Genomic DNA, 24468 nt, shown 5'->3' on the forward strand with positions numbered 1-24468 from the left:
AGAATTTAGTGAACAGGTTCAGTATTGTGAACTCCTGGTGTCTCACCCTGATCAGCTGATTAACTCCAGGACATGAGCTACAAATGTCTCATTCCTCAAGTCCAGACACTTCTAAACCAGAGACAATGTCAGAAGTGTCTTACCTGCTGAGGAGACAAAGAACTGGACTGTTGCTCAGTGGTCCAATGTCCTCTTTTCACATTAAAGTACATTTTCATGTCATTTCTGGGGTCTAGAGGAAGAGAAGTCCAGAATCCACGTTGCTTGAAGTTCAGAGAGAAGTTTCCACAGTCAGGGATGGTTTGGGTCCATGTCCTCTGCTGGTGTTGGTCCACTGTGTTTTCTAAAGACCACAGTCCACATAACATCTAGCAGGACATTTTAGAGACTTCATGCTGCTTCTGCTGACGAGCTTTATGGAGATGCTGATTTCATTTTCCAACAGGACTCAGCACCGGTCCACACTGACAAAGGTACCAACAGCTGGCTCTGGAATATTCTTATTTATCCGGTACTTTTTTTTTCTTCATTATTTGTAAACCATCATAATCAAAATTACAAGAAATAAAGGCTTGAAATGTTTCACTCTGTAATGAATCTGAGTTTCACGTTCTGAAATGTACAAAAAAGTTTAACTTTTTCACGATAATTAAATTTTTTTTTACTCAGCTGTACAGGTTGGACCGTTAAACAGGAAATTACATTAATATGGGAGGAAAACTCCTGCCCCAATAAGTTAAGATGATTAAATTTACCGCAACTTGTCTCCTTTAAGTGGTCCCTCTGATTGCAGTCGATGCCAAACAGACTCTGGGACAAACACATTGTTACTCTTACCAGGCCGTCGTGTTGACAGTGGATGAAGAACACTGGGCCAACAACCAAAAAATAAAGAAAGTACTGACAAAGGAAAAACTCCTGTCTGTGTTCAGTTAAAGTATCTTCTTTTTAAGTATGAGTGGTCCCACGTTGTCTCCGGTTAATTCATTGTGCTTTAAGTGAGACTTGTCACAAACAGGAAACTGAAAACAGAATACAATGTTTTATTAGCAAAGTTGCTTTTTTAAAAGATACACAAATTAAACAATGTTGAAATTAAAAAGCTGCCTTCAGCAGCTAGTGTGGGAAACTAAATAATTCAGGCCTGTAGACTCAGTAACTTCCACCACGACTCAGCTGAAGGCTGGACAACAAACGGGTCCACTTACCGTTTTGGAACGCCAGCAGCGACAGTAACACACGTTTGCGCTGTTCAGGTCCTCGATGTCTATCTCGTTGACCACTTTAGGGTTCTCCTTCTGGATCTTCAAGTTAATCAAGCTGTCTTTCTGCTTCTTCTTCTTGGGCAGAAATGGGCGGATGGTCAGATAGCCCAGCAGGGCCAGGATACCAAGGAGCGGCAGCAACCGCAGCCACTCTGACACTACGGACATGAAACACATCAGTAACGAACCAGAACAAGAACTTTAAACCAACATTTATCACTCTGGGTCACCTTATCTTCCAAAGTGGGGTCTGTAGAAAGGTTATGAGCCATTGATAGCTTACTTGTTGTAACTAGCTCCTTAGCTAAAAACAAAGTGTCACAGTTATGGTGTCTTTGTGTGTGCATGAGTTTGTGTTTTGGAGCTGTGTCCCATGACTATCTGAGCAGGACACTGGAATCAGTGGGGAAAACTTTTTTTTTCCCCCCTTGTCCTGTCCAGCATTGAGTCACTCAGAATTATTGTCTGAGTGTCAAGGTGATGCCCAACAGATTTACTTTCACAAGAAGAGCATTATGGCTGGCCTTAATGCTCCATTTGATATATAAATTAAATTTTATTAGAATTTGCTTTGGGTTTGTTTCAGATGTAATGAACACGGGGATGAAAAACTAAGCAGAAAAAGCAGAAAAGTGAGAGAAGGGTTAAAAGGGAAAGAAGGAGATACCATACCATACCACTTTATTTATAAAGCACTTAAAACAGCTACAAGGCCAACCAAAGTGCTGTACAGACAGAACAACAGGTAACACACAAAGCAAAATACAAAATGAGGTAAATCAGAATATAGACAAAAAACGATGCAGATAATGACGACAAACCAGTGTGGAGTGTACAGGATCAAAACACAGATCATCTTGTGTTGAAAGCTATTGAATAGTAGTGAGTTTTTAAACAGGACTTGAAAACCGAGAGGGAGGGGGCCTGTCTGACAAGCAGAGGTAACTCGTTCCAGAGTCTTGGTCCTGCCACAGAGAAGGCCCCGTCACCTCTGCGCCTAAGACGAGTTCCTGGAACTGTGAGGAGCAACTGGTCCGCTGACCTCAGGGAGCGTGGTGGGACATAAGGTTGTAGCAAATCAGAGATATGGGGTGGGGGGGTGGGGGGACGACACTGTTCAGTGATTTGTAGACATACATGAGTATTTTGAACTGGATTCGAAAGTGAACCGGTAACCAGTGCAGTGAGGCCAAAACTGGTGGAATGTGCTCTCTTTTGCCTGTACTGGTTAAAAATTGGGCTGCTGCATTCTGGACCAGTTGTAGTCGTGCAATGGAGGTCTGACTGATACCAAACAGGAGCGAATTGCAGTAATCAAGCCTAGATGTAATGAATGCATGCATTACTGTCTCCAGGTTCTTTTTGGACAATATGGGCTTCAGTTTAGACAGCCGCCTCAGTTGGAAGAAGCATGATTTAACAATCATGTTTACATGATTGTTAAGTTTCAGGGAAGGGTCCATTATTACGCCCAGATTAGTGACTCTTTGTTTTTCTGACAGGGTTAGAGCGGAAAGGTCGATGCAGCGGTTTGTGATCGTGTCGTTGGGAGGGAACAACATGACTTCGGACTCCTTTTCATTGAAACTTAAGAAGTTTAAAGCCATCCAGTCCCTGATGTCAGCCAGGCAGTTGAACGGCAGTTGAATAGAGCATGTACCATTGTGTCTTAGGGGGAAGTAAATTTGACAGTCGTCGTCATAGAAGTGGAAGGGCATGTTGTGTTTCCGGAAAATAGCACCAAGCGGCAGCAGGTATAAAGAGAATAGGAGGGGACCCAGTATGGACCCGTGCGGAACCTCCCATTTAAGCTCTGCCTCTGCAGAACTAAAATCCTTGATGGAGACACAAAAGGATCCGTCAGTGAGGTAAGAGCTGAACCAATTGAGGGCTGACCCTGTGACGCCCACCTACTGCTCTAACCTAGCAATGAGGATCTCATGGTCGATGGTGTCAAAGGCGGCTGAGAGGTCCAACAGGACAAGCAGCACAGAATCACTGGTATCTGTGAATCTGAAGATGTCATTAAAGACCTTCAGCAGGGCAGTTTCAGTGTTGTGGAGAGGTTTAAAGCCAGATTGGAAAAGCTCTAAGATGGTGTGATCCTCCAGGAAGCACTTCAACTAGGACTCGACTATTTTCTCTAGTACTTTAGAAACAAATGGGAGTTTGGAGACAGGCCGGAAGTTGGAAACGACTGAGGGGTCAAGGTTTGTTTTTTTCAGGAGAGGCTAGACGGCAGCATGTTTAAAGGATTTTGGCACCACGCCAGTGGATAAACTACTGTTTACTATATCAAGAATGGACGGACCTAGAATAGGAAAAACCTCTTTTAGTAGTCGAGGGGGGACCACATCAAAGGGGGAGCCAGAAGGTTTCAAGCTGCACATGACCTGCTCTAGAGAAGATAAGAGTGATGGGTTCAAAATGGTCAAAAGGAGCTACAGATTGAGGTGGGATGGATGGGTCATGAGTTGGAGGGGAAATGAGAGCCCTGGTGGTCGCAATTTTTTCCACAAAGAAATGTAGGAAGTTGTCGCACAGCTCAGTCGAGGCTTCCAGAGGTGATGGTTCAGTGAGGTGGAGAACAGAGTTTAGGGTGGAGAAGAGGACACGTGGGTTGTGAGAGTTTGAGGTAATTATATGAGAAGAATTTTGATTTAGCAGCTTTTACTGTTTTCTGATAACAGCGCCAACTCTCTTTAAGTATCTGGAAAGAGACCTGCAGCCTGTCTTTCTTCCACTTTCGTTCTGCCCTCCTACATTGCTGCCTAGCGGCCTTGGTGACGTCATTCAGCCATGGTTCTGCTCTGAGTTTTGATTTTTTGGTTTTAACAGGTGCAACGTGATCCATAGTCTTTAAGCAGACAGAGTTGAACTGGGATGTCAGCTCCTCAGTGGTGGTGAGAAACACTGGGGGCTGAATGATCATTTCAGAGTTATAAACATCTGTGAAACGTGCGGCAGTGAAGTGGTTAATGGTCCGAGTGCGACGTGCAGGAATGCACGGCTTAGGAGTTAGATGGGGGAGGGTGAACTCAAACCGGACTGGCATGTAGTCTGAAAAAACATTATCACCAATAACAAGATTATTAACAGTCATATCATGAGTTAAAACAAGGTCCAGTGTATGTCCGCGCTCTTGGGTGGGACCGTTTACATGCTGAGTTAAATTAAATGAGTCCAATAAATCTAAAAAGTCCTTAACCAAAGGCTTCTCAGGACAGCACACGTGCAAATTAAAGTCACCAATAATGAAAAGATGCTCATATTTTGGAGTGATTTCAGCCAAGAAGTCAGAAAACTCATTTATGAAATCCTTAGATCGAGGTGGACGGTAGACGAGTGCAAATAACGTCGGAGGTGAATGTCCGAGTTCAAAGACGTTCAGCTCAAAGCTGGCGCGGGAAACTGGGATGGGTAGTTGTTTACAGTCAAAAGTTGATTTGAATATTGTTAATAATCTACCACCGCGCCGGCCTGATGGCCGCGGGGCATTAAAACACAAACTGTTCGGTGGCGGTAATTCCGTCAAGGCGCTGGACTCACCGGGAGACATCAAAGTCTCTGTGATGCACAGAAAGTCCAGATTGTGCTCTTGAAAGTAATCCCTGAGGATAAAAGTTTTGTTGGTAACAGATCTTGCGTTGACCAAACACATCCGGATACTGTCCGAAGTAGAGCCAGCTGCGGTGGAGTTAGCGCGCGCTAATGGCCGCAGGTTTTCAATAACAGCCCCTCCAGGTCGGTCCGGGCTGCGCAACGGCTGACAACTCACGCTGGTTACCTGGTCCGGGCACGCGGGAAGCTGGAGACCATGACCGCCAGCTGAAGAGGAAGATGCAGCGCGCAGAGCTTTCAGCTTCACCAGCTGACCAGCACGTTTTCCCCGGCGTCTGAAGCGAGATCTCCGGGCAGGGAGCTGAGGAGCGCAGCGAAAGTAAGCTGGCACGTCCGCCAGCGGGGGGTGGGGGGGTGGGGGGTGGGGTCCAGAGGTACGCTGATAATGGTCCAGATAAGCAACATCAAGAGGCAATGAGGGGTTCAGTGTCTTGCCTAGGGACACTTCGGCATGTGACTGCTGGTAGAGTGGAACCCCCAACTCTTGCATTGGAGAACGACTGCTCTAACCACTCAGCCACAGCCACCAATAGCAATGACCCAGACAAGCAGAGACCTTGTTTTTAATTTTGATCTTGATTTGTGGCCTTCACCTTAGAGCTGGTGTGATTTAAAAGAGCGTGCAACATTCTTTTTATTGATCATACAGATAAAGAGTTTCTTTATTGTTGTTCGCATCACGTGTGGTACATGTGGTGGAGCGAGATTATGTACACAGGGTCCCAGTTACATCCATCCAACAATAAAATGTAAAAGAAAAACAGTAATAACATGCAAGATATGAACTAAGAAAAACATCAACTAAATATACACTAACCACTAATAGCATAAAAACAATATGCCGAACAGCAGCACGAACATGAGTCAGTGTGAGCATATGAATAAGAAGGAGCACAGCAACATGAAACAGATCAGCAGCAACCAGTGGTGGGATGTAACAAAGTACAAGTACTTCGTTACTGTACTTAAGTACACTTTTCATGCATCTGTACTTTACTTAAGTAGAGTTAAACATGGGTACTTTTTACTTTAATTTCACTACATTTTAGATCAAGTATCTGTACTTTCTACTATACTACATGTCTATAATGCGTTGTGTTACAAATTACATTCACGTTGCAACGTTTTTATTTGTTTGTTAATTTGAAAGTAACCAATGGCGAGAGGGGAGTTGGTCCATTGACTCAATGCAAAAATGGGCAGGTAACGTTAGACCCACCTTCAAGAAGAGCTATATTCTAGTATATACATCACTGAGGTGGGCACACCCACAGCGTCGCTAACACACCCAAAATTAATTCCACCGAGGAAAGTCAGCCAGAAGATACAGTACGTGCCACCCATGGCCTTATTGAAAGACTATTGAAAGAAAGACTATTGAAAGATTATTCAGTACAACAGGACAGATTTTATCTCCCAAAAGAGCCAGCCTGGACTTAAAAAAAACTTTGAAAACCAACTTCTTCTGAACTTGAACAGGAAATTCTTGCTGCAATATTAAAATGTGTCAATTCATGGGATGTTAGAACAGGAGAAGAGAGACGTCTCTAAATGACTTGACACTTGGGTCCAAGTTTTGAAAATGGTGTCACGAAGTTAAAATATTGTTCACTATTGACCCATTACAAGGTTCACTAGACAGTATTTTAACTAGAGTTGATGACAAACTGGAGGTGAAATGATCAGTGCCTGTTCCTTTGTTAGTTGTGTTTAATGTTCCTTTTTTCAGGCAGACAACTTTTACTTAAATGTGTTTACTGCAGTTAAAATGACACGTTGGTTTTGATTTTATTTCATTTTATTTCATCATCATCAGAATTGCGCCGCTCAAGGTGGCTGCATGTTGGAGCAGCTCTGTTTCTTTCATTCTGAGATTTTATTTTTGGAAACTTTAATTCCTCTTTTTCTGGATGTAAATCACATTTTTTGGATGATTGTTTCCTCTGGTATCAGATGCTGTGCAGCTGGAAGGATTTTTACTGAAACTTTTTTTAGTTTTTGACATTTGTTATGATGCGTAACCATGGCAACAAGGCAGTTTTCTAAAACCAACAGCAACTGATTAACATCTCAAAAGCTCAAATAATATCTCAACTACAGCCCCAAATCTCAAATGAGTTGAAAAGGATGCTCTGTGGATGCATTCTCATCTACCTGCCAGCTGTGCTCGAGTGTCTGACCACTGAGATCCCGGAACTAGCAGGAAACACGGCTCATGACAGCGGAAAGACAGGATCGTCCCTCAGCACCTACAGTTGGCTGTCCACAGCGACTAGGAGCTCGGCAGACTGCTGGGAGGAGTGGCCATCGCTCTGGGAGGAGTTCTGCCCGGCATTCGGGCGGTCCTACAGCCCGTTGGAACCGAGAGGACAGCCGAGTCTGGGTGGACGGATCGGACGGCATCTGCAGCCAGTTTCTTAGGATCCACTGTGGGATGGACCTTTACAAGAGATCCTTTCTGTCTACAGCCATCAGCATTTATAACATCTCTTAATGAAATGAGGATAACAAGTTACTACAACAAATAATTTCCCTCTGGGATTAATAAAGTATTTTTGAATTTGAATTGAATTGAATTTGAGTTAAATAAAAACTTTCAAAGGTATAATAATTTCTCTTTCTTATTTTGCTTAATGACATTTAACTCTGCAGGTCATCATCCCTGAAATTCTGATGCACAGAATCACAAGTCCAAGTATGAACAGTCTTCTTCTTATTCTTCTTCATGGGATTTTATGGCGGTTGGCAAACAACGGAAGGTGTGCATTACCGCCACCTACTGGTATGGAATGTGGATCAAAATGGCTATGTCTGTATGTTTATATTTTCTTATCTAATTTTGTGTTTTTGAAAAAAATGTATAATGATTTGAATACTTTTACTTCTTATTTCCTTTTGCAATATATTTATTATACTAAATGTTTCTTTGATTTTTCCTAATTGTTCCATCATACGCCTTCTGTGATGTTTATATTTCTGACAGACCAAAATGACATGTTCTATTGTTTCCTCCTGTCCACAGTGCTCACATTGTCCTGTATCATGTTTCTGAATCTTGTGTAGTGTGCTATTAAGTCCTGCATGTCCAAATCTTACTCTGGTTATTAGTCTTTCTTCTCTTCTGTTTCTTCCTCCTGTTCTCATTTCTCCCACTTGTCTCTGAATTCTGTAATACCATCTTCCTTTGTGCTCTTCTTCCCACTGTTTTTGCCATTTTTCCTTTAGTTTTTGTTTCACTATGGTTCTTACTTCTGATTTACTGATGGATATTGTAAAATTGATTTGATCTTTTGTTGCTGCTTTTGCTGCCCTGTCCGCTGCTTCATTCCCTCTGATCCCTAGATGCGCTGGTGTCCATAAAAATATCACTGTCAGTCCCATCATTTGTATTCTAAATAATGTTTGTTGTAGTTCTAGTAAAATGTCCGGTCGGCTATCTGAATGACTATTTTGCAAACTGATAAGTGTTGAGCTCGAGTCTGAACAGATGATTGTTTTTAACGGTCTTGTGTCTTCTACCCACTGCACTGCCAACAGTACTGCCAACATCTCCCCTGTGTACACGGATACTTCATTTGTGATTCTTTTCCTTACTTCTATGTTGAATTCTGGTATGACATATGACACTCCTACTTTCTCTGATGTTTTTGATGCATCTGTATAAATCTGTATATAGTTATAGTAGCTATTGATATGGTCCTGTACTGTATACGAGTTAAAAATAAATTTTCTGTCTTTTTTCTTGTCCATGAGTGTCAAGTCAACAGTTGCATTTGGAAGAAGCCATGGTGGTATTGTTGGTACTGGTACTACTGGGCTGATGTCCAAGTTGTCTATTTGCATTTCTTTTGTTTTCTGGTCTATTGTCCATCCAAAACTTCTTGTCTCTTTCTTCTCCGTCTCCCAGCATGGTTTTAAAATATCTAGTGTTGGGTGTTCTGGGTTATTTCCTTTAAGCTTGATCCAGTAGTTTATTGCTAATTGTTCTCGTCTTATTGCTAACGGCATTTCTCCCATTTCTACTCCAAGTGCTGCTGCTGGGGTGGTTTTGAATGCTCCTGTACATAGTCTTAATGCTTGGTATTGTATTTTGTCCAGTTTCTCTAAATGTGTTTTTGCTGCTGATCCATAAATTACACAACCATAATCTATATTTGATCTGATAAGTCCCGTATATATTTGTTTTAATGCTGTTCTATCTGCACCCCATTCATTCCCAACTAAACATCTCATGTTTATGATTTTTTTACATTCATCAATAATCTTTTGTATATGTACATTCCACAAGATTTTCTCATCAAACCATATACCCAAATATTTTATACACTTAACTTGTTCTAGTTCTTGATTATATAAGTGTGAACTGTGTCACAATAAAACATGTATTATCTGCAGCGTTGTTCATTAAAATGGCTCAACACTATTAACGTATTACAGAAAATATACATACGGTAGGCAGATTTAAAGATATGTAGACCATTGCATTAGGTAATACATTCAGCAAGTACTTTTATTACTCTAAGTATTTTTAAAAGCAAGTACTTATTTACTTTTACTTAAGTAAAAACTTTAATGTGGTACTTCTACTTTTACTAGAGTACATTTTTGTCATTTTATTTGTACTTTTACTTAAGTACAGTGTTTGAGTACTTTCTCCACCACTGGGAGAAACATGAAACAGATCAGCAGCAACATGAAACAGATCAGCAGCATGATGTGATTTTTCCACACTGATTATCCTGGTTAGAGATTAATGAGTTTAACAGCCTCAGGGTAGAAGCTGTTCCTGAGTCTTGTGGTTCTACATGTAATGCTCCTCAACCTCCTTCCTGAGGGGAGTGGGGCAAAAAGTGTGTGCTGGGTGAGTGGGGTCCTTCATGATGCAGGCAACTCTGTTCCTGCATCTAGAGGTGTAAATGTCTGATGGTGGAGAGGCTGACTCCAACAGCATACAACATACAACACATGCATGCGTGTATGAAGTTTCATAAAATTAGTTTGTGTGGAACAGAACTTATCAGCGAGACAAGCAATGACCTTGTTGAAGAGTCCCTGGACAAGACACTGAACCCCTCATGCATCTGATGTGTGTCCTGTCGGTGTATGAATGTGATTTAAAAGCACTGATTAGACTCTTTACAATTAGTTTTGTATAGATCTAATAGAGTGCTGTATGAATGGGTAACTGAGGACACAGATTGTGTTGTAAAACACTTTGAGTGTCTTGATAAGATAGAAAGGTGCTATACAAGTACAGTTCATTTACCATTTATAGATAGCTGCATAATTTGTCGAGTCAACAGGCATATAATGTGTCATATGTGGTACTCGAGTGGATTTGGGTTGCTGTTGACAATTGAGGTTATGAGGATTTCCTTGATCAGACGTGAACTAGATACTAAAAATAATCAGAATCTTGTTTGTATTCGTTTCCTCGTGAAATGTGAGGAAGCTGCATGGAGACATCCTGAAGCTGACAAGAGAGAACGAGTTCAGATGTGATTTGGATCTTCTGATATCCTCCACCTGATAGTGTCCACCAGCAACAGGAGTACAGATGAGACTTCCCCATTTAAAGTGAGGGGGAGAGTGAGGATTAATCAAAACTGTAACATTTGACTGTTGTCCATAAAAATGCAAACTTATATTTGATAAAAAGGGTTATGATGTGCCTGACTTGAAGGTTATCTGCACGCACAACAGTGGCGCCACTGTGATTCTTACATCGTCATCGCCCACGCCGAAGGCAACAGGCTGCTCATGTCTTTGCCTACAAGTGTATGTGCATGTTCGTTTGTCTGTAGGGTTGGCGAAATAGCTCATGACCCTCTGGACAGATTTGAATGAAGCTCTCTGAAAGTATTCTTTGCATAAACATCTGCAACTGATTAGCTTTTGGAGTCAACCCCATTCAAGCTGCCACAGCTAAGCAACCTTAGCAAAACACAAAAATGGCTTTAACAATTTTACAGATACGCAGCCAAACGTTGGCGTGGTAGTAGCTGAGAGTAATCCTCAACAGTCTTTTCACAGTATTGCACGAGACCAGAACGTTGCTTACAAGGTGTGACCACATTTCAGACATTTCTCATAAGCTGATCAAAGTGTTACACTCCAGCATGAAAAGTGGTCAGTGATGTACATTTTTTTTTTTTAAACCAACAACAGGCCTTTATTTGGCAACCACGCTTCGTACTTCTGACCAACTTATTATCTTTTCCTGGGTCTTTGGATTTCATAAGAACATCAGCAGTCCATGCTTGTGTAAATAGCATCCAGAAAACCCAGCTCTAGAAGTTCTCAGATGAATTGTGACGTATTGTAATAAAATACAAGCTCTGAGGAGGTGAAGCTAAGGCCTACAGAGTTTGGACCACAGGACGTGGGGATGCAAACTGCGTGAAATATTCAAAGTGTTGCAGCTTTTTCTGGATATTCCTGTGCTGCAGCTCCTTTAGGTGTCGACTTGCAGGAGAGATTCTTTATCTGCATGAATTTTCACTCAAACAAAACATCAGGGAAGTAAATGTACACAGCGTGATAGTCTATTAATGCTATGTTTCATTCAACGTTGGTTGTTGTTGTTGTTTTTCCAGGAAGGGAAAACAACAACAAACATTATGATCTAACTGAGACCTCGAACTATCTTAATTCACACAACAAATAAAACCACATCTGGTTACCTTAAGATTGTAATTATTGTTGTGGTTAATGTTTAAAGCTGCTTAGCCTCTAGAGAAGAGTAGACACTTATAGTTAACTTTTAGGTTTGAAGATGCAAAGTTTCTCTACGCCTTGGTTGGAGTTTCACGCAGTGAAAAAGTCTGAACAGTGTTACTTATAAAAGTTTAATTTTGATGCTACAGGTAAGTGCTCCGTGCTAGCAGCAGGTGACAACTCTTCAGCTGCTCTGAATTACCTGTTAACCTTGCGAATCCGCCGATGGTTTCCGGAAGCGGCAGCCTCTTGAGGTAGGCCGGAAGTTGTACTTTAATTATCTTCGAGATAGATTCGAAAACCATCTTGGATTGCTCGGCAGGGCCGGGGGTTTTGTGATTGACTTGGATGGTTCCTGTCGCTCGTTTGTGTCGCTGCGCTCTTTTCTAAACGCAGCTTGGCGCCGGTACGTAACCAAGCTCCCGTAAAACGCGAGAGCAGACGAACATAAGCGTAAACGCCTCTGTGAATAGGCATAATTTTGACACGTGACTGTAGCGACGACCAATCAGCGTCGGAGGAGTTGGTGCTTCCTGATTGGTCAACTCGAATACAGGGTTTGTGACTGGCCTTTTTAAAAAGTGTGGCGTGATTACGTAACCTACATCCAGATTAAAAACAGGTAAAAGCAGTACAGCATATTAATCGGATTTAACAAAATGAGGGTGGCAATAAGAAGCAGAAACATCTGACAATAAAGTCACACTCCTTAATGTTTTTGACACTGAAACAAAATTATAATAACATTAAATATATTCTTTATAACTATATATATATATATATATATATATTCTTTAGAAACGTCTTCTGTTACAAATAAAGTCCAGTTGTTTTTGTATTGAACGCTTTTTGAATTCATCATGTCCTGGATGACTGAGAATCTTCACCAGAACATTAAATATAACAATTTCTCAGGTAAAATCGGTGATAAGAGCATAATAATGAGGTAGGAGTTGAACCTGCAACCTGTTCAACTTCTACTGTTTACCTCACTGACAGACCATAATTTAGAGTACATGTTTGCTGTTTATAGGTAAATCTTAAAATACACGTTGAAATAGTTAATACTGGTGGATATTTTACATTCAGTGCTCTATCTCCAGTGATACAGCTCTTATTCAGACGTTCATATGAACGATCAGCTAGATAATCACTTATTTTACACTGCATTTGAATAAAATTGGTACAAAACATGATATCAGTTACGGAAATCTGATATAACTGGTTTTGTATTTTGTCATTAACAGGAAGAAAAAATATAGTCAATAATTTCAAAAACGGAAACTCATATTATTCTAATAAATTATGTTATTCTGAGACACAACTTTTTGGTTTTGTCACCTCTACTCTCTTGTAAAAATGGACTTCATACTTGTTGTGAAATTCATTGTTTTATAAGACGTTGCTGGGTTTGTCACCTCCATATTTAACTCATCTTTGGTTCTGTGGCCTTTGCCTCTGCTGCTCCATCTGGCAGGAATCTACTTTAAAAAAACTTGAGTCGGCCTCACAGTTTCTGTTCAAATTAGTTTAAATCTGTGTTAAAAGATGCTTGCAAATGTTTTCATGCTTATTAATGTTGCCATTTAAGTTTGACAATAAACTGTTGTTAATGTAATTTGTGTTCTCCTTGCTTGTTATTGACTACTGTATTTTATTATTTTGCCTATATTGTTTCCCTTTCCTTGACCCTACAAGAGCCTGATGCTTGCCAGGCCAGCGCTGTAAATAAGAATTTGTTCTCAGTGTTTATGCCTGGTTAAATAAAGATGAAATAAAATGAAAAAAAAAAAGAAAAGAAGAAAAGTAACAAATCTATGTAATATGAGTTTAACTTTCAGAATTGACAAAATAATACACTGGCTTGATTTTAATTTTAACTCGGAATAATAAAATAGTCATAATTTAGGTGGTAGTCTTTTTAAAATTTAAACGACTGGAGTAAAGATAAAGTTATTTTATTGCAATAATTTGAAATATATTCTTTAATATACAGTTATAACATTGTTTTAAGTGTTTGCAGCACATATATCTAGGAATATAAGAACAACAACAACTGACACAAATGTTACATATTTTTTCTAAATGTGTGTGTTGTTTTTTTTTAACCTTCATTTGGAGATAAATACCGTATTTATCGTTTATTTGAGACATTCACTGAACCTCTCTAACAATATCCATTAAATTGTGGCGCCCTCTAGTGCTGACTGTTTTTTTTTTATATGAATTGTGACAAACTTCAATGACCAGAATGCAGTTCTGTTTAAGAATCCAACCGCACCGCCGTAGTAAAAAAACAACAACAACTAGAAATAAACACGAACCAAAAATAAATGGCGTGTCTTGTCTGGTTTTCAGTTTTTATATTCTAAAATCTACACAACTATATTTTACTCAATCTTTTTACTTTAATAAACACCTGTTTTGAAGTTAATTTAAAATGTAAAGTTTACAGGGATATCCAAAGTCACCTAAACTTTACAGGGAAGGTCCTCAGCCTCTGGTGTCATTGGTGAATGACCGAAAATGTCTCACAGCAGGTTATTTGCTAGGCTGCTTTGTAAGTATTTAACACACTACGATTGAAATATTTCTTAATATTACATTTTGGTAGTTTCATTGACAGAGTAATGGCTTTTTTCTCTGTTCAGGTGATGCGTAGATCATTTTATCGGGCATTTTATTTTACCTTGCACTGAGTAGCAAAACTCCTGGCTGTCACATTAGCACGTTAGCCGCTAAGTTAACTGGCTAACTTCACAGAAACCTAACTTTGCCTCTTCAAGGCCATCTCATATAAACTGAGCATTTCTAATAAGTGTAAGAAAACTACTTTGTCGGTGTAGCTGGTTGATTTAAAAATAAATAAATAAATGAGCGTTGCATATAGCACTCTGGGTTTTGCTATTTGAGTAAAAAAATGTTAGCTTAGTTTGCTAGTTTGAATATGCTTGGTTTGCAGTTTAATTGCTCTACACTTTGTAACAGACGTTTTTATTAATGGTTTTTCTTGGATAGAGCGATTGAACTTTGCACAGAGATAATGTTCAGCCATCTGAGAGACTCTGAGGAGTAAAGGTCAGTCTTTGAGCAGCAGCAGGTTGTTTCCTGCGAACATGTTGATCAAACCATCTCAACTACCTGCTGAAACATAAGACTAAGTTGTTTTGTCAAGTGTAGAAGAAATAAAACTTTGAATCTCCAAAACATTAGTTAAAGTCACTAACCAGTCATCACCCTTTCTCCTCATTTCATCCTACATGTTGACTGCCATTTATTTTTAATTTCTGTGATTTGACTCACATTTGACAAAACAAACTCTCAGACAAAGGGAACTAGTTGTGGTGTTAGGATATCTGCTTAAGCACTTTTAAAATTAACATACACATTTTTCCTGATTTTCCATTCTGTCATAACACTTTTTTGGGTAAAAAAATAAATAAATATTCCATACCTCATAATTTCAGCTGTTTTCATAGATTTTATTTTGATATTCAATAGAAACCTGTGGGGTTGCAGCTGTTAACATCCTGGTTATGAGTCATGATGGAGATCCGTGTTGTCTGTTTTACCTGCATCATATGAAGGAAAAGTTTTAGGCAGCAGCCAGATCCTTATTTATTTATCTACTTCTAGTATTTGTTAGTAAATTGGTTCACAAAATGTCAGAAAACAGTGGGAAACAAAAGCCTCCTCACATTCCCAGAGATGAAGTTGACATTTCAGAAGTTGATAAAGTCTGTGCTCAATAATTAGCTGGCATAATTTACCGATTTTAATGCCCCAGTGTTCATTTTATTTCTGTTGATCGACAAATGGATCAATGAAGAAGCACTAAAGTCATATTTTTGTAGGATTTGATAAAGCATTGTTCTGTTTTGTGTTAGCTTCAGCATTTATTATTTTTTTTCATTTTCTAACTGTTGAAACATTTGTCTAATTATTTGTTTTGTCTGCAGGAAATTGAGAGCTAGTTTTACTGTTTCTGCTGTTGTTGCATCAGTTGTTCTCCAGTTATTATTTTATTTCTTAGACCTGGTATGTTCAAGCCTGGGATTTTGAAAGTGCATTTTAATATTTGCTTTATACAGACTCTGGATCAGCCGTGATACTGACGTGAACTATAGGGAATGTGTGTGTTGGAGGCGGATGTGCTGACATTGAAATGCATCTTTGTTTAGTTTATACAGCTTTTGACATGTGAAGAGCTCCACAGCTTAAACAACCGTTTAAATGTGTTTATAGTATTCATTTTTTTAAATCACAGGAGTGTTTTTGGTCACGTTTTTGTAAAATGTAGTGGTCAAGTCTGGGGAAAGCTGATAATGTTGCTCGGCAACTGTGCAAGAAATTACTGTCAAAATTCTGCAGAGCTAACGTGCTAATGTCCTCAAAGAGAAGTGTAAATGTTTCACTGCTACAGTGAAGGGAATGAATTCTGGTGTGTTTGGAATGTTAAGGAAAATCATATTTTACAACGTTTTGATCTCTTTGATTAATTTTGGCAGAGTAGTTTAAAATGAGTTCGTACACAGCACAAACATGTCTCCAAGTCATGTTAAGTGAATTAATCTTACAGCTGACTGCTTGTGTTCCTTCTCTTCTTTTTCAATCCTTCAGTGCAGCACAGTGGAGTCCGACACTGTTATACAGGGACGAGACAGAACATCTACATCAATAAGAACACAAAGGTCATCTGCCAAGGCTTCACAGGGAAGCAGGTTTGTTCTGGCAACTCTACTCTTATCTTTCTTCTCACCACTTCAGCTTACTGTAATGATGTTGTGAAACCTCAGCTTTTCTTTACTTCTTCAAAATTTCTCCTCGTTTTGCTCGTGACACTTTCTTTATGACTAAGAAAAGCAGAAGTGGGTGGATATGTTTACAGGTTGTTCATTCTTTCACTTGCTTTAGGTTTCCAACTACCTTATATCTATACATGCAAACATTTCTGTAACGCCCCCTATCCTTACAACCTCAGTTAAGACAAAGTGATGAAGTCAGTGATCGTGCATGTTATGGGCACAGTACAGCTCTCTTTAAAGTGAGCTTTTGTTAAATCTGTTTCTTTTGATTGACCTCAGCTTGTAGAAACATCTTATTTCTGACTAGATTGATGAGCTAAATGTTAGTCCAAGCAGGACTAAGACCTAAATGGATCTGCTGTCTTAAAACGACTCCAGTCTCGTAGATGTCCTAGGGGTTCATGTGAAAGCTATTTTATAAACTTTAATATGTATTATTTTGCATTGCACAGTCATTTACATTCTTTTATGGTTATCTACAAAACTAATAGCAACGTCAGCAGCTAGCTGTAGCATTTCCAGTGCAGTATGATGCACTTCCAGCGGGAATGTTATAACTTTTCTGCCAGGATAATTACGTAATATGAAATTTCTATCAATATGAAGGTTTATAAAATGTTATTCACACTAACTGTGATGTTTTTGAGATGGATGGTTTGCAATCTGTTTTGTTCTTGACTTCACTTGGACTTGCTGTTTGCTTATCAGTGTGGTCAGAATTGAACTCTGAAGTCCTTCAAAGATCTATCTGCAACAGATAAGATACTTCTTATTCAAACCCAGGATCAAAATATTAGAACTATTGCTTTCAGTAAAACTAGCTGACTTGTTGGCTGCTGTCGATAAAACAATATGATAACTACTTAAACTTTATCTTTAGTTTTTTCATTGACAACCCTCTGTCATTAATTTAATAGCCAAAATAATTAGTAATAAATGGCAATATTGTTGGTCCTTTGAGTTATTAATTTAGGCGTGAATAATCTCAGGTGTCTTATTGGAATCAGGCAAGCAAGATTCATTCATTCAACCTTTATTTATACAGGTTGGTTCCCATTGAGCCTTGAAGATTCATTTACAAGAGAGAGAGATGAAGCGTTTTAAAGATAAACCTCGTAGTGTGTTCAATAAGCCAGAAATGGGTATTTCCCAGTTTCTTCCTCCACCTTTGTCTTTTTGCACATTGGTTTCTTCAGCTTTATATAGAAAGTTGTTAAATATGGTTCCAGTGAGCACTCGGGGTAATGAAAAGAAGATGAGAAATGAAACAAGTGCTACTGAGTGCACATTGCCATGTCCTCCTGGCTTGATAAGACAGCCATTTTTCAAAATGATCGTCCCAACATTTGTGGTAATAATGAGGTAAAAACAGCGACGTTAGCAGGGTGAAGGAGTTTATTACAAGTGGAGGTGGAACAGCTGAGGCAAAACTTCTAATTCCTCTTAACCTGCTGGCTAGCATTTTTACACAAGATCATTTATTAAGGCACGTAGTTTCTGTTTCATCTTCACCTGTAATTACTTCCTTCGTGTAGCTGCAGATTATCAGCTTTGCCTAATTTTGATTTTACTGTTTTAATTAGAGCAGATATTTCTTGTTCAATTTTATTTATTTATTTTCCAAATAGGCCCTGAAGGCGATATTTGTTTGACGAGTAGTAGTGACATTTAACTGAGCTGTGCCTGTGCAGATTGTATTAAATAATTTCCAAAATGTTGAAAATAAAATTACTCAGCTGGAGCAAAATCCAGCTGTGAGTTTTCTTCTGAGGTGTACGTGGAAGTGACGGCGTGTGAAATATTCTTGCAAAAAGTCTCACTTGGAAGATGGTTTACAGTCGCGTCGCAGAGGAATGTCCTAAAGTGCTGCAGGGAGATTAAAGTCATATTGCACCATTATTTATCTGTGAAGGACATTTCAATCCCTTCTCATTGGAAATGTTTTCTGGCAGCTTCATCCTAATTTAAAATCCAGCCTCTACCCTTAAACCTCGGTGATTAATCCTGGATGGAGGTGTACTTCCTGTTAGCTCTGTCTGCAGTCATCTCTCAGTGTTGATGCGATCCAAGCGGCTGCAGCCTGCCTCATTACTCGCACATACACACTAATTCCTGTTTTCTCCTCCTTTACAGGGAACGTTCCACAGTCAGCAGGCGCTTGATTATGGCTCGCAGTTGGTTGGAGGCGTTTCTCCTGGTAAGGGGGGGAAGACGCACCTCGGCCTCCCCGTCTTCAATTCAGTCCAGGAGGTTTGTGTGGCTTACATTTTTACCACCTGCTGCCAAAAAAAGCAAAGGTGGACAATAATGTGTTTTTCCCGTATCTATGTGGGTTATTTTTGTTTGCAATTTAAATGAATAAAAAGTAGATTTAGCAGTGATCTTGTTATTTTTTAGGTAACATTAGGGGGCACTGTTTCATAACGTCAGGATTTTCTTTTCATATTTGCCATCAAAACCTTTGTTTATGATTTCAGGCGAAGGAGGGCACGGGGGCAGATGCCACCGTGATTTATGTCCCTCCACCGTTTGCAGCAGCAGCCATCATGGAGGCCATCGACGCAGAGATACCTCTGGCTGTGTGCATCACTGAGGGCATCCCTCAGCAGGACATGGTGCGAGTCAAACACAAGCTCCTGCGCCAGGGCGCCACCCGCCTCATAGGCCCCAACTGCCCGGGAGTGATTAATGTAAGCACCAACACGCACACACACACACACACACACACACACACACACACACACACTAATGCAGTCTCATGCTGAAAGTAAAAATGTCTTCATGGATGCAGGTGTTATATTTTACATCATGAGATGCAGTAAAGTAAGTCTGAGATTTTACAGAAGTTTCCTTTTGGGGTTTGAACCAACTTTTGTTCTGTAGTGTTTTAAAAGTTATATAAAAGAAAATGTATGAAAATTCCTTCTTTATTCATTTTGCTTTTTGTGCAATAAATAGTGTCAGAGTTGAAAAATTACAATCAGTTTGTAGAGAAAGTAGATGTGATTATTAAAGAAACATAATCAAGCAAGTTTTCCAGTGATTTTAAATGTTTCGCTGTTCCCTTCTTTGCCATGGAAAGTTATTTTATACCTAAATGTGTCTTTCTGCAGCCTGGAGAATGCAAGATTGGCATCATGCCTGGGCACATTCACAAAAAAGGAAGAATTGGTGAGAATCTCCACTGTTTACATGATTAGCCTGATGAAAAATCCCCTTTCAGGCTCTTTAAATATTATATTTATTTATAATTATTGTGAAATTTCAAGATTAAGAACTAATGAATTTGGCAAAGTTGAAGCTGAATAACTGCTTGTGTCTGTAAGCAAAATTTAATCTGCTGATTCGGTCTTTAAGGTAATCCTGTTGAATATAAGTGACAACGTTTACATATTTTTAGGCTCTCTTGACGCTGCATCGGTTCTAATTACAAGGAATAAATGTTTTTTCCCCTCTAACTGGTTGTTAGAGACCACTGTGTCTACGGACCAGTGACGACAGACGTTCAGGAGTGACATGGCAGAGATCAGCTCAGCAGTTGTTGTTTGTTAAGCGCTGACAGAAGTGCCCTGTTAAAACACCGCTCTGCACTGCTTGATGACACTTCACAGCAGCTCGACAACAGCTGTAGTTCTTCCCATGTCAGTGATCAGCTAATTGGTAATAGTCCTGTGGCTCTCATGGAAGTGCTTCTTTTCTTTAAAGGTGGATAAAAATGTCCTTTTCATGTCACGCTGCTATTCCAGTCAGTCTAGTCCTAGGGTCTGCAACCTTCAGCCACATGCGGCTCTTTGGTCCCTCTGCAGCCGCTCTAAGTTTTGACCAAAACAAACATAAAACTGAAGTTTATTGGTTGTACCAACAACAAGAAATGTCTGGTTTTAGCAGTTTTCCGGTCATTTATTTTGCCAACATGTGAGTGATGGTACTAACACAAGCAGTAAAACTTGTTGACTACATCATGCTAGTAGTTTGTTAGCCACTTCTTTTGGCTCACTTCCAGTCTTACTGTGTTATTTCTCAAATCCACCAAATGTTTTGGGGGGAATACCTTTAATGCAAGTTGCTGAGAAGAAATATGGTGAGTCAACTTAATAACAATAAAAATTTAAGAAAACAAAACAAAGTCAGTGGAAGTATTTATTTCCATTTTAAAATTCAATTATGTATCCAAAAAACTGGCTTAAGTTTTAACTTTATGCTTTATTATTTCATAATATAATACTTTATGAATAGTTTTCACAAAAGGAAAACTCTCATAAGCATGCATGCTTGTGTTGGAGTTTTTATACATTTGGTAAAAAATTATACATTTTTTTCTTCTTAAATCCACCTTTCTTTTGCCCTAAAATATAAAATATCAGTAAATATTAATAATAATTTGATATTTTAGTTTCATAACATCACACCTACGGGCTGGGAAAGCCCCCTCCATCAAACTTGAAGTGGGCCATGAGCCACCAGTTGATAATCACAGTTTTATCGGGTTTTGCAGCTCCATAGACATTTTATTTAGTGTACAAAGAGGAAGAAATGGCTCTTTTGATCATAAAGGTTGCCAACCCCTGATAGTGGAGGGATTAATTTAATTCTCTTTCAGCAGCCTTTTAAATATCAAAATGTGTGGAACCCAAATGGATTTGGACTTGATGAACTTAAACTGTTTTAGTAATGTGTAATGTGTGTATGTTCTTAAATATTCGTGTCATCTATCTTGCAGGCATTGTTTCCCGGTCGGGAACCCTGACGTATGAAGCAGTGCACCAATCAACACAAGTAGGCCTGGGCCAGTCACTGTGTGTGGGTGAGCTACCAGTCACTCATGACACGTGTTAAAGTGTAAAAACTGGATTCCAAAAATGTTGGGATACTAAACAAATTGTGAATAAAAACTTAATGCAATGATGTGGAGATGGCAAATGTCAATATTTTATTCATAATATAACATAGATGACAGATAAAAAGTTTAATCTGAGTAAATGTAACATTTAAAAGGAAAAATATGTTGATTCAAAATTTCACAGTGTCAACAAATCCCCAAAAAGTTGGGACAAGTAGCAATAAGTGGCTGGAAAAAGGAAATTGTTCATATAACTAACAGCTGGAAGACCAATTAACACTAATTAGGTCAATTGACAACATGATTGGGTATAAAAAGAGCTTCTCAGAGTGTCAGTGTCTCTCAGAAGCCAAGATGGTAAGAGGATCACCAATTCCACCATTGTTGCGCAGAAAGATAGTGCAACAATACCAGAATGGTGTTACCCAGCGTAAAATAGCAAAGACTTTTAAGTTATCATCATCAACCGTGCATAACATCATCAAAAGATTCAGAGAATCTGGAACAATCCCTGTGCGTAAGGGTCAAGGCCGTAAAACTCTACTGGATGCTCGTGATCTCCGGGCCCTTAAATGTCACTGCACCTCAAACAGGAATGCCACTGTCAAGGAAATAACAGAATGGTCTCAGGAATACTTCCAGAAAGCATTGTCAGTGAACACAATCCACCGTGCCATCCGCCGTTGCCAGCTGAAACTCTACAGTGCAAAGAGGAAGCCATTTCTAAGAAAGCTCCACAAGCTCAGACGTTTGCACTGGGCCAGGGGTCATTTAAAATGGAGTGTGGCAAAATGGAAGACTGTTCTGTGGTCAGATGAGTCACGATTTGAAGTTCTTTATGAAACACTGGGACGCCATGTCATCCGGACCAGAGAGGACAAGGATAGCCCAAGTTGTTATCAACGCTCCGTTCAGAAGCCTGCATCACTGATGGTATGGGGTTGCATGAGCGCTTGTGGCATGGGCAGCTTGCATGTCTGGAAAGGCACCATTAATGCAGAGAACTATGTTCAGGTTCTAGAACAACATATGCTTCCATCTAGACGTCATCTCTTTCAGGGAAGACCCTGCATTTTTCAACACGATAATGCCAGACCACATTCTGCAGCAATCACAACATCATGGCTACGTAGGAGAAGGATCCGGGTACTGAAATGGCCAGCCTGCAGTCCAGATCTTTCACCTTTAGAGAACATTTGGTGCATCATAAAGAGGAAGGTGCGACAAAGAAGGCCCAAGACGATTGAACAGTTAGAGGCCTGTATTAGACATGAATGGGAGAGCAATCCTATTTCTAAACTTGAGAAACTGGTCTCCTCTGTCCCCAGACGTCTGTTGAGTGTTGTAAGAAGAAGGGGGGATGCCACACAGTGGTAAAAATGGACTTGTCCCAACTTTTTTGGGATTTGTTGACGCCATGAAATTTGGAAACAACAGATTTTTCCCTTAAAATGATACATTCTCTCAGTTTAAACTTTTGATCTGTGATTTGTGTTCTATTCTGAATAAAATATTAGATGTTGGCACCTCCACATCATTGCATTCAGTTTTTATTCACAATTTGTTTAGTGTCCCAACTTATTTGGAATCCAGTTTGTAATATCAACCAGTTTATTTGATATATTTCAGCTAATATAACTTTGTTCACATATAAACAAGAAGTACATTGATGTCCCCGGTCTCTGAAGGATTTGAATAGTAAACGTTTATTTTCAAGAACTGAACAGAGAATGAAGTAAACCTAAATGTTTTTGGTTCAAGATATTCACGTGGGTAGGAGTTACACTGCAGAGATGAACAGAGGGAGGTGTTTTTGTTAGTTTCTTGTCCGAGGCAAAGCAAGCAACGTGGCAGATCCTGTAGAGTGGAGGGAGACGTTTTATCCACCGCCAGGTGCAGTGGAGGAGGTGCGGGGGACAATGGTGGCCTTGGCCCCCATAGATTAACCTTCAGCCACCCCAGTCATGTGAAGAAACTATTCTTTCTAGTTTTATACTGCCTCAAAGTATAGTTTCCTCAAATGATTGGGGTGTCTGGTTGACATATACATGTATGGCAGTGGCCATCTTGGATTTTAATGTGGGGACCCAATTTTCAAAAGGAACCTTTCTTTCACCTGGACGTAGCCACACCAAAATGGAAGTCATTGCCTCACTTTTTTTTGTTAATCATGCTCACATGATGTCCGTCCATTCTCTCCCTCACATTAAATAAATGCATTATATATTAAATTAATTACTGGTACAATGCCAAAAGTCTTGAAAATGATTAGTTTTTTTAATCATTACTTTGTAAAATGTGGTATGTAAAGCTTTAAAAAAGGTCACTTCAAAGGAACCTTGCCGCATGTGACCAAACTTCTTTGTTGATTATGTTTTGTAGAAGTAAAAAACCTAAGGAGTATTTTTTTTAAATAGTAATAATAAAAAGCAACTCGTCATTGGCAGTGGTTGTTTCAGATATGGTGCGTTGTGGTTTGTGGTATAAACGAACTCTTCACAGAATTTTTTTCTGTTTGCTGAAGTGAGATGAACACGGCTTCTGTTAGCCTTTTTAATTCGACCCAGAGCTCCGGGTCAGTGGGCAGCACCGCAGGTAACACTTTACATGTACTCCAAAAATCAAAAGGTCAAAGATGTGAAGGTGAGAGCAGAGCTGAGGGCGTTCAAGTGGCAGCTGAGAATTTCACCTTCTGACACCGTGTGGTCATCATCTGTTCAGCACGTTGTAGAGACGCTGTTCACTTTGACTGAAGACCACAAAGGCTTCACTGCAGCTGATCTGCTCTTGCTGCAAAAAAATACCACAACAATATAAACTAAAATATTTTAAAACCCAGCACAAGCTCACATTAATTTGAACTTAATGCAGTGATCTTAGCCATTTCAGATTACAAATTTGGTTACTAGTTAAATTGGTTCATGAGTTTATTTCTGGATGCAGCTTCATTTACAGAAAACATCAGCCATATTTGTTTACGTTTTATTCTAATATTTATCCATGTATGTTGCAGAGCAAAGAGGGGAATTGGAAATATCCTCTGTCCATCCATGTTGTGAGCATGATAACATAAAAATAAGAGACGTACTGCTTCTAGGCACATGGCAGGTCAATGTCAAAAATTGGTTCGACACGTCCCAATTCAATATGGCACACACACACACACATATATATATATATATGTATATATATATATATATATATATATATATATATATAT

The 24468-nt window shown here is 39.4% G+C and overlaps 2 protein-coding genes across 2 annotated transcripts in view; one reads left to right on the plus strand and one right to left on the minus strand.

Moving 5' to 3' along the window:
• Window positions 1–932: 932 nt before the first annotated feature.
• cisd2 (CDGSH iron sulfur domain 2) lies at window positions 933–11939 on the minus strand. Its single transcript, XM_037674935.1, has 3 exons — window positions 11806–11939; window positions 1209–1423; window positions 933–1022 (listed from the first exon to the last, which is right to left on the minus strand). Exons 1-3 carry the CDS (start codon window positions 11906–11908, stop codon window positions 933–935), a joined length of 408 nt encoding a protein of 135 aa, XP_037530863.1. The 5' UTR covers window positions 11909–11939.
• A 2152-nt stretch (window positions 11940–14091) lies between these two features.
• The window catches only part of suclg1 (succinate-CoA ligase GDP/ADP-forming subunit alph), a 30947-nt gene continuing 20570 nt past the window's right edge, over window positions 14092–24468 (plus strand). Inside the window, exons 1-6 of the mRNA XM_037674936.1 lie at window positions 14092–14163; window positions 16224–16324; window positions 18542–18658; window positions 18886–19098; window positions 19522–19579; window positions 21129–21212. Coding sequence (XP_037530864.1) covers window positions 14130–14163; window positions 16224–16324; window positions 18542–18658; window positions 18886–19098; window positions 19522–19579; window positions 21129–21212 — 607 coding nt within the window. The 5' untranslated portion in view covers window positions 14092–14129. The remainder of the gene's footprint in view (window positions 14164–16223; window positions 16325–18541; window positions 18659–18885; window positions 19099–19521; window positions 19580–21128; window positions 21213–24468) is intronic.

Source organism: Nematolebias whitei, chromosome 3 (genome assembly GCF_014905685.2).
Source record: "Nematolebias whitei isolate Nwh7 chromosome 3, NemWhi1, whole genome shotgun sequence".
Classification (NCBI taxonomy): Eukaryota; Metazoa; Chordata; class Actinopteri; order Cyprinodontiformes; family Rivulidae; genus Nematolebias; species Nematolebias whitei.